The 15,608-nt window shown below is 39.6% G+C and overlaps 1 protein-coding gene across 1 annotated transcript in view; it reads right to left on the bottom strand.

Moving 5' to 3' along the window:
* Positions 1-15,608, bottom strand: part of SLCO1C1 (solute carrier organic anion transporter family member 1C1) — a 68,120-nt gene that overhangs the window by 26,467 nt on the left and 26,045 nt on the right. The window contains exons 4-8 of the mRNA XM_052640789.1: positions 14,515-14,639; positions 9,449-9,595; positions 7,140-7,238; positions 3,194-3,439; positions 1,858-2,022 (exon numbers count right to left, since the gene is read on the bottom strand). Coding sequence (XP_052496749.1) covers positions 1,858-2,022; positions 3,194-3,439; positions 7,140-7,238; positions 9,449-9,595; positions 14,515-14,639 — 782 coding nt within the window. The remainder of the gene's footprint in view (positions 1-1,857; positions 2,023-3,193; positions 3,440-7,139; positions 7,239-9,448; positions 9,596-14,514; positions 14,640-15,608) is intronic.

Below are 15,608 nucleotides of genomic sequence, written 5' to 3' on the forward strand. Positions count from 1 at the left end.
AAATTGAGAATGATAATCATTTTTGTCAATTACAGTCAGTATTGTTATTTCTTGTCTACTAGTTACTATTTTATTTAATCAAAAATTTTCAAGAAATTAAGCAAAATAATTAAATAATTGCAGTCTGAGTTATAAGAAGAGGAAGAAGAGATCATGTCCACGTAACTTCACAGTGATTAAAAAAAAAAGCCTTAAATGAAAGATTCACCTGCTAGTCAAATTTCTTTCAGTAGAAGTTGCAGTGGAAATTTTTTTAAGCTCATACCATTAAAAAAAAAAAAGGCAGAATAATTTTGCAATATACTATCTAGTCCCTGAATCTGAAACATCTTTATCTTTCTTTCATTTATTTGTAAAATAAAAGTTATTAATATAAGGAGATAGTATTTCTAGACTTTAGAAAGAATGTGACCAACATATAAAAACACAGTAAAATAAATTGTCACTGGATCAGTTGGCCCTTGAACACTTTAGAGAAATTCCTATTTATTCTTTCATCCATGCCATATCAAATGTTTTCTCTGAGAGTAGAATGGAAATGTGTCTTCTTTGGGCCTTTCTCATATTTTATCACAGAAAGGGTCATTCTCCCACAACCCAAAGGAAGAAGCTGAAGGAGAAAAGAGCCAGGGGTGGGAAAGAAACAAAGAAAGGGAGAAAGCATATGTTGAATGAGAGTTATGTGCATTTCCAATCCATTTCACATGTCTTTTCTCATCTTTATTTTAACCCAGTGGTGCATTTCTTTTCACCTTTCTAATTAAGTGTTAGGGATGTCAAATAATTTACCCATTTCCCTTACTCTGCTGTATCCTATACTTACTAATGTAAAATCACACCACTCAGGAAATTATCCTAGTTATCTCATGCTTATGTTAGTTGCTCAGTTGTGTCTGACTCTTTGCAAGCATTAAATGACATCTTCATGGACTTTGGGGCTTCCCTGGTAGCTCAGATGGTAAAGAATCCAGCTGCAATGCAGAAGACCCCAGTTCGATTCCTGGGTCAGGAAGATCTCCTGGAAAGGGGATAGGCTACCCATTCCAGTATTCTTGGGCATCCCTGTTGGCTCAGCTGGTAAAGAATCCACCTAAAATTTGGGAGAGCTGGGTTTGATCCCTGGGTTGGGAAGATCCCCTGGAGGAGAGCATGGCAACCCATTCCAGTACTCTTGCCTGGAAAATCCCCATGGACAGAGGTGCCTGGTGGGCTACAGTCCATAGGTCTCAAAGAGTCAGACACAACTGAGCAACTAAGCACACAGTCCAGGTTTTAAAGTATATAGTTGCTTGCAGGACCGTGGTTATGTATTTGGAGATTCTGGTTCTTCTTCATTCATCTTTTCATATTTTTCTTTGCCTTTGAATACCTTCCTCTTAAATGGTTGTTCTCCTGTGCTAGAAACACAGTCCTTTTAAACAACCCCAAATGTCAGGAGTCAGAGAAGTCTTTCAATCCTGAGCAAATACAAACTTTGTTTTGCAATGCATACCTTCTAACCTGTTTGAATACTCACCTTTTGTAATCCTAGAAACTCTTCAGGTAGAAGAGGCACTGTTATGAGGTTTCAGCTACACTTGAAAGACAGATAGCCAGTATTAACAATCTCCTAACAAAATGCATGTTTAGTCTGCATGGTATGCTCATGGTCACTCACACACTGTTCTAAATAATTTTTTGCTACAAAGTTGTACCACAGACTCTCTAAATATCTTATTCTGCCAGATTTTTTCACTCACTTTCTAAAATGTCATAAATTGTTTTCAGTCTAAATATCAGAACAACTTACGACTAAGGATCAATAAGACACAGAGTTGATAATACCTATTGGAAAGCAGAAAGGACAGAGAAGCATACCAATAACAAAGTTGGCCTTAGAGGCTGACTGCCCATACTGTTGCTCAATGTACTTCGGTTTGTAAGTTACCATGCCAAATAAAGAATTGAACTGAACAGTGCTTGCACACAAATATAAGAAGTACACTGGATTTCCAAAAAGACTCTTCAGTGACGGCAGAAAATCTATAAGACAAAAATAGCATGGAGTAATTAAAGACAGTGTCACACTTGGTGGAAGATGCAGCGATAGCCTCAGAGCTGAACGGTTGAGTCCTGTTGTCCTGGTTCCCAGGAGCGTTTATAGAGTGGAACACCCACACACCGAATGTTAAGCCAGTGACACAAGACAGAGTTGAGATCTGGCCAGGTTCAGATCCAGACCTAGGTGCTCACTTCCACAGGCATAAAATCTAGATTATAAATTAGAATCAGTCAGATGAGAACAGATTCCTCTGATGTGGTAAGAGACATGAGGTATAAGAAAACTCCCTCCCCATCAAGCTGAAAGTCATAGGCTAGACATCAGAAACTTGAGTTTTCTGGTCTCTCTCCTTTGAACTTGGGTCATGGAAGCAGAGAAGAGAATATGAAACTTTTCCCCAGTTAATTATTGATACAATGAGCTTTGGCATTCTCTCTTCTTCCTTTTATGCAAGCCAAATAGAAATTTGAGGATTTTCTGTAAATGTCAACATTGCTGGGCCAGTTGAAGGGGACCAATCTTTCTCATGGTCACCCATTTCTGCAGGAAAGGAATTCACTAGAACATGTCTGACTTTTGGCCCTACACTCACTCCTTTGATCACTGGTAGGACACATGCAGTGGTGCGCATTCTCAAGGGGGTGGATGTTGTCTGTCAAATGGCCACAAGCCCTGAAGGTTCACTTTTCTGACCACACAGACTAATGTGGAGCAACCCTCCTGGGAGGGCTGTTTGCAAGGTCCACACGGAGGAGGTAAAAGGGTGGGGATGGCAGCAAAGACTTTTAATAGTCTTCATTTCTGCTTCCTGTGCTCAGTTACATCCAACTCTTTGCAACCTTATGAACTATAGCCCAACAGGCTCCTCTGTCCATGGAATTTCCCAGTCAAGAATACTGGAGTGAGTTGCCATTTCTGCCTCTAGGGGAGCTTACTGATCCAGGGATCGAACTCTGATGTGTCCTCCGTCCCCTTCATTGGCAGGCAAATTCTTTACCACTGTGCCACATGAGAAGCCCTACTTCCTGTACAGTTTCTCAAATTTTTTTTCTGAACACATGAAGTGGAGAGAGAAGTATTATATATAGATCACCTCTAAAATTTCAACAGAAATATGGAAAGTGCTTCACAACCAAAGACAATTGGGCTTACCTCTTGCCATTTCCATGATTTTTGCTTTTTCTCCAGGAGGTGTTTGGTAGTCTGTGAGATCATCCATAATAAACTTAGATTTCTCAGAGGAGGAACTGGAGTCCTCTCTGCTCCTGGGTCTTGGAAGAGTCCTTGGTAAACACCAGAAAGGCACAGCTGCCAGAAGAGTGATGCTTCCTGCTATGAGATAGCCAAGCCACCAGGCACCCACCCACTGTGGGTCCTTTGGGGTGATGGTTATATGATCTGAAAAAGAGACAGAGTGGCTGGAGAACATATACAGCAAAGCTAGTATATTAAATAAGCCTCTTAAAAAATCCTAGCATTAGCTCTATCACATCATAAAAATACACAACAATTCATACATGACAACTTTTTAAATAATCTGAACGTGTGCCTGATGAACTATGGATGGAGGTTCGTGACACTGTACAGGAGACAGGAATCAAGACCATCCCCAAGAAAAAGAAATGCAAAAAAGCAAAATGGCTATCTGAGGAGGCCTTACAAATAGCTGTGAAAAGAAGAGAGGCCAAAAGCAAAGGAGAAAAGGAAAGATATACCTTTTTGAATGCAGAGTTCCAAAGATTGGCAAGGAGAGATAAGATAGCCTTCCTCAAGATCAGTGCAAAGAAATAGAGGAAAACAATAGAATGGGAAAGACTAGAGATCTCTTCAAGAAAATTTAAGATACCAAGGGAACACTTCATGTAAAAATGGGCTCAATAAAAGATGGAAATGGTAGGGACCTAACAGAAGCAGAAAAGATTAAGAAGAGGTGGCAAGAATACACAGAACTGTGCAAAAAAGATCTTCATGACCAAGATAATCACGATGGTGTGATCACTCACCTAGAGCTAAACATCTTGGCATGTGAAGTCAAATGGGCCTTCAGAAGCATCACTACAAACAAAGCTAGTGGAGGTGATGGAATTCCAGTGGAGCTATTTCAAACCCTGAAAGATGATGCTGTGAAAGTGCTGCACTCAATATGCCAGCAAATTTGGACAACTCAGCAGTGGCCACAGGATTGGAAAAGGTCAGTTTTCATTCCAACCCCAAAGAAAGGCAGTGCCAAAGAATGCTCAAACTACCACACAGTTGCACTCATTTCACACATCAGTAAAGTAACGCTTAAAATTCTCCAAGTCAGGCTTCAACAGTACATGAACCATGAACTTCCAGATGTTCAAGCTGGTTTTAGAAAAGGCAGAGGAACCAGAGATCAAATTGCCATGGAAAAAGCAAGAGAGTTCCAGAAAAGCATCTATTTCTGCTTTATTGACTAGGCCAAAGCCTTTGACTGTGTGGATCACAATAAACTGTGGAAAATTCTGAAAGAGATGGGAATACCAGACCACCTGACCTACCTCTTGAGAAACCTGTATGCAAGTCAGGAAGCAACAGTTAGAACTGGACATGGAACAGACTGGTTCCAAATAGGAAAAGGAGCACATCAAGTCTGTATATTGTCACCCTGCTTATTTAACTTCTATGCAGAGCACATCATGAGAAATGCTGGGTTGGAGGAAGCACAAGCTGGAATCAAGATTGCCGGGAGAAATATCAACAACCTCAGATATGCAGATAACACCACCCTTATGGCAGAACGTGAAGAACTAAAGAGCCTCTTGATGAAGGTGAAAGAGGAGAGTGAAAAAATTGGCTTAAAACTCAACATTCAGAGAACTAAGACCATGGCATGCGGTCCCATCACTTCATGGCAAATAGATGGGGAAACAGTGGAAACAGTGGTTGACTTTATTTTTCTGGGCTCCAAATTCACAGCAGATGGTGATTGCAGCCATGAAATTAAAAGACTCTTACTCCTTGGAAGGAAAGTTATGACCAACCTAGACAGCATATTCAAAAGCAGAGACATTACTTTGTCACCAAAGGTCCATCTAGTCAAGGCTATGGTTTTTCCAGTGGTCATGTATGAATGTGAGATTTGGACTATAAAGAAAGCTGAGCGCTGAAGAATTGATGCTTTTGAACTGTGTTGGAAAAGACTCTTGAGAGTCCCTTGGACTGCAAGGAGATCCAACCAGTCCATCTTAAAGGAAATCAGTCCTGTGTTTTCATTGGAAGTATTGATGCTGAAGTTGAAACTCCAATACTTTGACCACCTGATGTGAAGAGCTGACTCATTTGAGAAGACCCTGATGTTGGGAAAGATTGAGGGCAGGAGGAGAAGGGGACAACAGAGGATGAGATGGTTGGTTGGCATCACCGACTCAATGGACATGGGTTTGGTTGAACTCTGGGAGGTGGTGATGGACAGGGAGTCCTGGCGTGCTGGAATTCATGGGGTCACAAGAGTCAGACACGACTGAGCAACTGAACTGAATTGAACATTATTATGATCTTGCTTATTAAAGGAAAGAAGATGTCTTCAGAGCAAAATTATTTCTCTTTCATTCCTTAGATTAAAAGTATAGAATCTAGAGTCTGGAAGGGGTTCTCACTCTGCTCTGGGCTTCTGCAGAGAGACCTATGACAGGAGGAAAGCAACATGTGAGAAAGACTTAGGAGGGTTTAAAACCTTCTGCTGCCTCTCCACATGAGTGCCATTTTCATCTGATTTACACACTGAATGTCTAGGATTTTACTGAAAGAAAAAGACCCTATATGCTCTCGTCCAAATCTAATCTGAGCCACTCAGAATGTTATTTATTAAATGATGATTAGTGATATTTCAGAGATATTCTAGGTGTGATACAAGATTTGTATATGTTTTAATAATTAAAACATCAATATTTATTCATTATAAAATTTTTAATACTGTTTCTTATTTGAAATGTAAGCATTGACAAATGTATTTTAAGCCAATACAGTTTTTAAAAATATATATATAAGAACGTGTGAAACATTCTATTATACTCTAACTCTACTACACTCTATGAGAATCCTTTGGCAATTAAGCTTGATCGGCACTATGTTATACTCAGTGAAATGTTTGATTTAGTTTATCACTGCATGTTCATGGCTTCCTTTTCACAATTTTCCTCTGTACCTCTCATCATGCCAACCCTTTCTTATCTATATCAGTTGCCATGATCAGATTTTAAACGTCATGAAGTCAAGGAATCAACCATTTTGCTCACTTTGGTAGAACATCACTTGAGTTAGAGTAGACATGAAATAAATTTGAGGAGTAATAAATGAACAAACAAAATTCCTGGAATGCCTATTCCGGTTATTTGATTAAAAAAGAACAGCTAGCGCAAGTGTTTTGCATTCTTTTGTAACATAATAATCATTTGTAACATACACTAGTGACGAGGCAATTCCAAAATTTTTAAAAATAAAATTTGTTTTCTTGATTTTAACTGCTTTCTAGGAATTCTTCAGAAAAACAGAAAATTTCTGTCTATGTCTACGGCCTACATCTTATAAAGAAAGAAACAAATTAACAGCTATGGAGAGATGAAGTCCTCATTTATTCCCTCCACAAGCATTCCTCCAGAAGGAAAGTTAGTCTCACTATAAAGTTCCTTCAACTAAAAAAGATTTGTACATTAAAGAAAGGAATTTTATTTGCCAGAGACTTTCAATCGTTGGCCTTTTTGGAAAGTCCAGAAATACGTTATTAATTGATGTGACTGTAGTAAATGTTGATTCACCTGAAGCCAACAAGAAGCCACAGTTGTTAGTCTTAACTAAGCTTGAATGCCTTTAAACTGGGAAACCAGAAGTGGAAAATGATACAACTGATTAACAAACTATGGGTCATCTGGTTATAATCACCACCTATTTTTCATGTTCCATTTATTAGGGTGTGTGATAATTGTATAAGTAATAAGTTTTCAAGGATTATTTTCATTTTATGAAAGACTACCATCCTATCATTTTGTAAAAAAAACAATTTGATATTTTGGACACTATTCCCATTAAAAATTACAATAACTAAAATAAATGAATAAATAGAAATAAACGTCCTTACCTAGATTTACAAAGCCAATGTCAACATACAGTTTGGCACATAACGAGCCTAACAGGAAGCCAAAGATTGGTCCTATAATTGCAACCGTCTGCACACATCCTGCAAAATACAAAAGTACCATTTCTTTGCTCTTATAAATTAATAAATTTTTAAACAGGAAACATGCATGAGATCCAGTTAGTCACTGAAAATATTTCATCAACTCTTCCCTTAAGTGTGCTTAATTTGTCAACTTTTCAACCTCACTGAATCCGGAAATAACTTCTCAGTGTTGGAAGAAGAATGAGCATCTTTAAGGCATTAATTACATTTTAGTAAGAAAACAACACTAAGATTCAGCTAATTTTGGCAAATGGAACAAATTTTACTCCCCTAAAATTTGGATTGGATTCCCCCTGGTCATAAAAATCAGAATTATACTGTTCTGACAGTCTTTCGAAAACCTTTTATGGTCAGTTGTTTAATTGACCATAAGACTTGTTTCGACATTAACATTTATTTCTTCCATCTTAATGGGAAAGAGCTTGTGTTTAGAGCTTCCAGGGGACCACCTGTGAACACAGTAACTATGCAGCTCAAGCAAAGAGCTTGACTTGAGAGAGGGGAGAGGTGCACTCTGCAATGCTCCTGACCCACCTGGGCAGCTCCAGGTAACTGGAGCAGATCTCCTCAATGACATCATTTCTAGTAACCAGCAAGTCTGCTCTTCCTTGCAAAATATCACCCATCTGCCTTTTATTTCATCACAGACCATATTGCACACATCCCTGAGAGATTAACTGGAGGAGTAAATAGCAGTTGCGTCTATGCATGTATGCTCAATAGTGTCTGACTCTCTGTGACCCCATGGGCTGTAGGTGGAGGAAGGACATACCAAACAGTCCAGCTGAGCAGCGGGCCCCCACAGTGTCACACTGCACAGCGGAAGAAGAACCACATCTGGGCTAAGGGCTCAGTCTTGTGGTTTTGGGCACTTTTCTTAAACTTTCTAGACCTCAGTTTTGTTGTTATTGTTCAGTCACTAAGTCATATCCAACTCTTTTATGACCCCGTGGACTGTAGCCCACCAGGCTTCTCTGTCCATAGGATTTCCTATGCAAAAATACTGGAGTGCATTGCCATTTCTTCCTCCAGAGAATCATCCTGAACCTGGGATCAAACCCACATCTCCTGTGGCTCCTGCGTTGGCAAGCAAATTCCTTAACACTGAGCCACCTGGGAAACTCATACCAGATCTTTTACAGAATAGAAAAGAGGGCAAAGGAGAAGAGCAGCCTCTGAGCTCCTGGACAGGACAGGGACACGATGATATCTGTATGCATCTCCTGGCTACAATCTTTCTCCTGGTCCCCAGAGTAATGGCCTAGCACATGTGATGGAGCTTCTGTTCTACATCCTGATCTGAGCTGCAGCTTCCCATTAGAACAGGTGCCCTGTTTTTAACTACATATAGCATACTTGGCTGTCATCAGAACCCTCTGGAATTCCGTGTGACTAGCCAGGACAGAACTATACCTAGCTATAGCTAAGTGAGTGATATCGCTCATCATATCTGACTCTTCGCGACCCCATGGACTGGGGCCCACCAAGCTCCTCCATTCAGGTACAATGCCACCTGCCCCCCACCCCACTGCCTTAATGAATTTAAATCTTGTCCTTCTGTCTCTGAAGGTGAAACCCTCAGAAGATCAGAACCCCCAGAAACCAAGACTAATGTATGAAACAGAGAACAAATTTAGCTTTCAGAACACAATAGGCACTCAAATGCTGCTTTGATTCACCTGGCTTTGGATTGCTATACTTTTGTTTTGGGTCAGGAAGATCCCCTGGAGGAGGAAATTACCATTTCCCACTCCAGTATTCTTGTCTGGAAAAGCCCAAGACAGAGGAGTCTGGTGGGATATAGTCCATGGGGTGGAAAAGAGTTGTACGTGACTGAATGACCGAACACACCTATTTTTTTGTGTGTGATTTTAGCCACTATTCTATGCACTGGGACCTATTCTAGAAAAGAGTGGCTCAGGCCTGGCTCTTGTCCTTCTGTATCCATAAAGATACAGGTCATACATTACAGAAGTTGAGCTCACAGATAATTTCTTTTAATCCGATATTCTTTCCCTAATGCATTAGATCCTTTTAACTGAAGTTTCTTCACTATCCAAACCCTCAGTGTGAACTTCAGAAAAGTGTGATCTGAATAGACGAGTTAGATATGAAATATAAAATTTTCCACATCCTATTTAGTTGAGAATAGAGTTAAGAAAACCAGGTATCCTGCACCCCAGGAAGATGAATGAGGTGGGAATTACCAATATAGAAAGCCGCGTTGTCCTGGCTAGCAAAATCATCAAGGTAGGCAATGCCTAGAGGCTGAATGGGAGTTTCTCCAAATCCACGAAGAAGGTTTCCCAGGAAGACGTAAACCCACATGGAGGAGCTGGCATCAACTTGACATTCTTAAAAGGAAAGCAAACCAGAGGATTGAAATTCAATCACTATTGAAGTTAAACATTTATTCTGTATATCTACAAGTTGTCCTAAAGATGCATGAGAATGCAGAAGTGAAATCAGCAATAAATCGATTGATAGGAGTTTGAGCAAGATATTTTAGGTAGTGTAAATCCTCCAGAAACTGACCAAGGAAATCTATTGTTCTTATTTCTTATTTTCTTTCTTTTTATTTCATATTACTACTGAATTATTTGAATTCCTAGACTTCAGTAACATACAATATCCAATCTGGGACAAAAATAGAAAAATTTGAACAAAGACTTTTTTTGCCTTAGTCTTTAAACTTTCTATTTTGCAACAGAAATCACTTGCAGTTTTATTGGTGACCAAGATTTTGAACTGTGGTGTTGGAGAAGACTCTTGAGAGTCCCTTGGACTGCAAGGAGATCCAACCAGTCCATTCTGAAGGAGATCAGCCCTGGGATTTCTTTGAAGGAATGATGCTAAAGCTGAAACTCCTGTATTTTGGCCACCTCATGCGGAGAGTTGACTCATTGGAAAATACTTTGATGCTGGGAGGGATTGGGGGCAGGAGAAGAAGGAACGACAGAGGATGAGATGGCTGGATGGCATTACGGACTCAATGGACACAAGGCTGAGTGAACTCTGGGAGTTGGTGACGGACAGGGAGGCCTGGCGTGCTACGATTCATGTGGTTGCAGAGTCGGACACGACTGAGTGACTGAACTGAACTGAACTGAAGGTTTATCTGAATTTCAAATTTTATATGGGTGATACTTCAAATTTTAGCAGCATTGCCTAAACTAAAATTGTTTGATAGTGAACAGACATATTAAGGGCTCAAATTTCAGAAACAAATTCATATAAAACTTAAAAACCATAGTTGGTGGCTCAGATAGTAAAGGATCTGCCTGTAATGCAATGCAGGAGACCCAGGTTCAATCCATGAGTCTGAAAGATGCCCTGGTGTAGGGAATGGCTCTCCACTCCAGTATCCTTGCTTAGAGAATTTCATGCACAGTGGAGTCCAGAAGGCTACATGGGGTTGCAAAGAGTCAGATATGACTGAGGGACTGACACTTTCATGCTTTAGTGGTATAACAATTCCAAAAAGAGAGAACCTTCTGATGGAAATTCAAAGCTAAAATTTTTAAATGCTTTCATAAAAGTCATGTCTTAATGTGATCATGTTAAGTAGAATAATTACTCCCCATATCGTAATTAAATACAGTTAGGTGACTTTAACAAAAGTGACAATATTAACTACCTCCAACAATCACCACTTCTGGAAGCTCCCTTTCTGGCAAGCACTGAGCTAAGTGGTTTGCAGACATTTTCAAATCAAATTATCCTAAGAATCTTATGAGGTAGGAGATATTTTCTCTTCTAGTTATTTTGAAAGTAATTTTTGAAAGTGAAGTGTGGGTTATTAAGAACTTGGGTGAATGCTTTTGTGTGGATGAATCAGACTTTGTGACAGAAAAGATTACTGTGCAATCATGTGACGTTTAGTTTTGATTTTGCCTCTCCTAGAAATGTAGCCAAGTGACCAGGGATATTTCACTTAACTTCTCTGGATTTTTATTTCACTCCCCAAAATACAATGGGACTCCTTTTACAACACTGATTCCAGTGTCAATTTCAGCCCTGACTTTGGGGGATTCTATTGTTGATAGAGGAGTCTTGTAGATACGTGTAGACACTTTAGCTCTGGGCTTTCCATTACAGTGGCCACAAGTCACAGGTGGCCACTGGAATTTATTAATTAAAATTACATGAAATTAAAATTCAATTCCTCAGTCTCACTGGCTATATTTTAAGTATGCAATAGTCACGTGGGGCTAATAGTTACTATGTGTGTATGTATGTGTTAGTCACTCAGTTATGTCCAACTCTTTGCAACCGATGAGCTGTAGCCTGTCAGGTTCATCTGTCTATGGGATCCTCCAGGCAACAATATTGGAGTGGGTAGCCATGCTCTCCTCCAGGGGATCTTGCTGATCCAGGGATCAAACCTGGGTCTCCTGCATTCCAGGTAGATTCTTTACCATCTGAGCCACCAGTGGACAGTATAGATATAGAACATTCCCATCACTACAGAAGTTCTGGTAGACAGTTCTGCTCTAAAATATTTTCAGGAAATGGGGTTTGCATGCAGAGCATTTTTGAGATGAGTCCTCTATTTGCTCCTCTAACCACTTTAGGATATGCTTGTGTCCACTGTATCTAAGGTTTCTATATATCTATGACTTTAAGCAAACAGGATTTCATTTAAAGGAAAGAAAAGCATTGATTTGTGAGTCTTATTTTCTGTACCTGCCTAATAATTTGTATCTTTACATTAAAAAATTTCACCCCCCACCCCTAAACCCTACATTACTCTTTTTAATATGAAAGGTTTAAATATTAGTTTTATTGTCATTTATGGGCTTCCTGGGTGGCACAATGATAGAGAAACTGCTTGCCAATGCAGGTGACACAAGAGATGCAGGTTTGATTGCTTTTGAGGACGATCCCCTGGAGAAGCAAATGGCAGCCCACTCCAGGATTCTTGCCTGGAAAATTCCAAGGCAGAGGATCCTGGCAGATTACAGTCCATGAAGTCACAAAGAGTTGGAAACGACAGCACAGAAACACACACGCATTGTCATTTATAACATGTCTCTCCCTTGAGTGTCAAAACCAAACCCAAAATATCTTCAATGACTGTACCTTATGTACAGACCAAAGTCTAAATCCTTTAGTCTGTCTCGTTGCTTCTTTTTGAATTAAACTGAATTAAATGTTTGTTGTTTAGTGGCTAAGTCATGTCTTGACTCTGCAATCCTGTGGACTGCAGCATACCAGGCTTCCCTTTCCTTCATTATCTCCCAGAGTTTGCTCAAACTCATGTCCATTGAGTTGGTGATGCCATTTCATCCTCTTTTGCCCCCTTCTTCTCTTGTCCTCAATCTTTCCGAGCACTGGGTCTTTTCCAATGAGTCATCTCTTCTCATCAGGTGGCCTAAGTATCGGAGCTTCAGCTTCAGCATCAGTTCTTCCAGTGAACATTCAGAGTTGATATCTTTTAGAATTGACTGGTTTGGTCTCCTTGCTGTCCAATGGACTCTCAAGAGTCTTCTCCAGCACCAGAGTTCAAAAGCATCAATTATTTGGCACTCAGCTTTTTTTCTGGTCCAAATATCCATTATATTCTTGAATAAAGAATCCCTCTGTTTTCATTCATTGATTTATATATGTTCTCCCGAATGTATCTTTCATGCTTTCCTTTTCTTCTAGAATGCCTTCTTTTCATGCAGCAGGATAGGATAAACTTTTTACATGTATATGACCACCCCCATTTTTCTCCTCATATTTCAGTATTTTTTTCAATTCTCCTATCCTTGCTTTCATTCAGAGTCAAGCCTCTCTGAGTCTGACTCATTCAGAGTCAGAGTCATTTGCCAGGAAAAGGACATCTCAAAGGAAAGCATCAATGAGGATGTCAGGGGAGTGAAAAGGTTTTATGGTATAGATAAAAGATTTCGATGGATAGCAAGTATGTAAAAGAAGGGCTTCCACACTGCCTCTATAGAAGTGGATTCTGCAGCCTAAGAGTAGGAGAGAGATGAGGGTAGTGGAGAGGAAGGGTTGACCCTATTGATGCTGAAGGTCTGTGGGGAGAGAGGATTTGAGTGTCCACCAGTGCAGCATCCCAGAGACATGGCAAAGACCTGTGGGTAGATTCATGGACTCCATGAGTAAGGAAACCTGTGCCACCACGGGCAGGTAGAGCCAGGGAGGTAGCAAGAGCCCAAGGACGAAATGCAGTATTGCTAAGCATCCTTGCCCCTGCCTCTTCACAGGGCTTCCAATGCCTAGAATAACACAGAAGAGATGGTTCCCATGCCCCCAAGCATGGCCCACACATAGCCTTGCTGTGCAATGTGGGTCAGCCACATAGAACTCTGAATATGCTAACAAAATTCCCTGAACCCTAACTTGTGTGGAGACTAGAATTATTTCATGTTTCCATGATGGTCACTTTTGCATCAAAGAGAGCTGCTATGCTATAAAGGACACAAATGTGGACATAAGATGACCCCAAGATGACGTGTATGAACAAACACTGTGGACAAAAGGATTTTAAATATTTAGGCTGACAGAGGACTGATAATACCAAGACCTCCCCTCCCACAATTTCCCCCTAAAGGGAAATTATGTAAGCTCCTTAGAATGTAAGCTACCCCTGGGAATGTGGGTAGAGATTAGGGACAAATTGACATCATGTTTTTGCCATTTTGATGAAAAGGGGCTGAACACAAAAATTAAACTGTGTTTGGGGAAAAAAATAAATTTACTTTATATGAGATTTGTACATGTTAAACTTGTTTTACCCTGTTTCACAGTACACATTATTTAGAACTGCTGTAAACTTTCCCAGTCATCAGCAATTAATGCACCATCTTTCTATAATATTTGATTTTCTGAGTATTTTCTTAAGATCTCATGATATACTGCTTTTGTTTTTGTTGTTCAATCACTAAGTTGTGTCTGATTTTTTGCTATGCCATGAACTGCAGCACACCAGTCTTCCCTGGCCTTCACTATCTCCCAGGGTTTCCTCAAACTCATGTCCATTGAGTTGATGGTGCCATCCAACCACCTCATCCTCTGTTGCCCCCCTTCTCCTGCCCTCAATCTTTCCTAGCATCAGGGTCTTTTCCAATGAGTTGACTCTTCACATCAGGGGGCCAAAGTATTGGAGCTTTAGCTTTATATTCTATGATTTTTTTAATGGCACTATAATATCTCAATTTAATTAGTAAAGCTTTTCACAGTAAAAATCTTATATCACATGCTAAATCACCTATAAAAACTTTTAAAATAACTTGTTTACTCAAGTAAAAAGTAATCATCTTACCATTATTTATTTTGGATTGTGATTTTTCCACAACTGGAATTGGTAATGAATTGTTTGAATCCAGGAGACATGGAGAGATACTGAGAGTGGAATTGGAGACAGGAGAATACCTTTCATATTTGTACCTGTATAAAAAGAACATTTTCTTAGCATCATATGAAAAACATTATAAGTATACTATTTGACTCACTAGGATACCTGTATGAATCTACAGCTCTCTCTGAATCTATATCACTAAATCAAACCAGCATTTAACAGTACAGTTTTCTGAAGAGAGTGCTAGAATATCTGCTTCACATATATTACACTATATCTGAACCAACTGCCCAGTGTCATGAAAGACAATAAAAGAATGATTTGGAGAGGCTCATTTTAATATAAAATAATAACTATAAATCACCTACTCTGTTGGTGAAAAAATATCAAACATTCCATAACATCATGCTTATCTCTGAAAACAATAAATAACAATTAATGTCTATACTTGGAGTTGTAAATTTAGTAGAACACCTGGAATGTTGATTCTAGAGAACTGAAAATGATACTTAGGCTTTTTGAACCCTTTATCCAGACAGTATCCTAGTCTTCATTTTATTAATCTGGCTCTAAGTTATTTCTAATGTTCTCTGTTTATAAGGTTACTATGGCAGCTGGATTGAGGAGCCAATGCCAGATGGTAGGACTGTGATCATTCCATCTACAGCTCCCCAGCACCATTATTGTTTTGTTCAGTTGCTAAATTGTGTCCAACTTTTTGCAATCCCATGGACTGTATCATGCTAAGCTTTTCTATCCTTCACTGTCTCCTGGAGTTTGCTCAAATTCATGTCCATTGACTCAGTGATGCTATCTAACCATCTCTTCCTCTGCCACCCTCTTCTTCTGCCTTCAATCTTTCCCAGCATCAGAATCTTTTCCAGTGAGCCACCACTTCTCATCAGATGGCCAAACTACTGGAGCTTCAACTTCAGCATCAGTCCTTCCAATGAATATCTAGGGTTGATTTCCTTTAGGATTGACTAGTTTGATCTCCTTGCAGTCCAAGGGACTCTCAAGAGTCTTCTCCAGCACCACAATTCAAAAGCATCAATTCT

The sequence above is a fragment of the Budorcas taxicolor genome, chromosome 5, assembly GCF_023091745.1.
Source record: "Budorcas taxicolor isolate Tak-1 chromosome 5, Takin1.1, whole genome shotgun sequence".
In the NCBI taxonomy this organism is placed as follows: Eukaryota; Metazoa; Chordata; class Mammalia; order Artiodactyla; family Bovidae; genus Budorcas; species Budorcas taxicolor.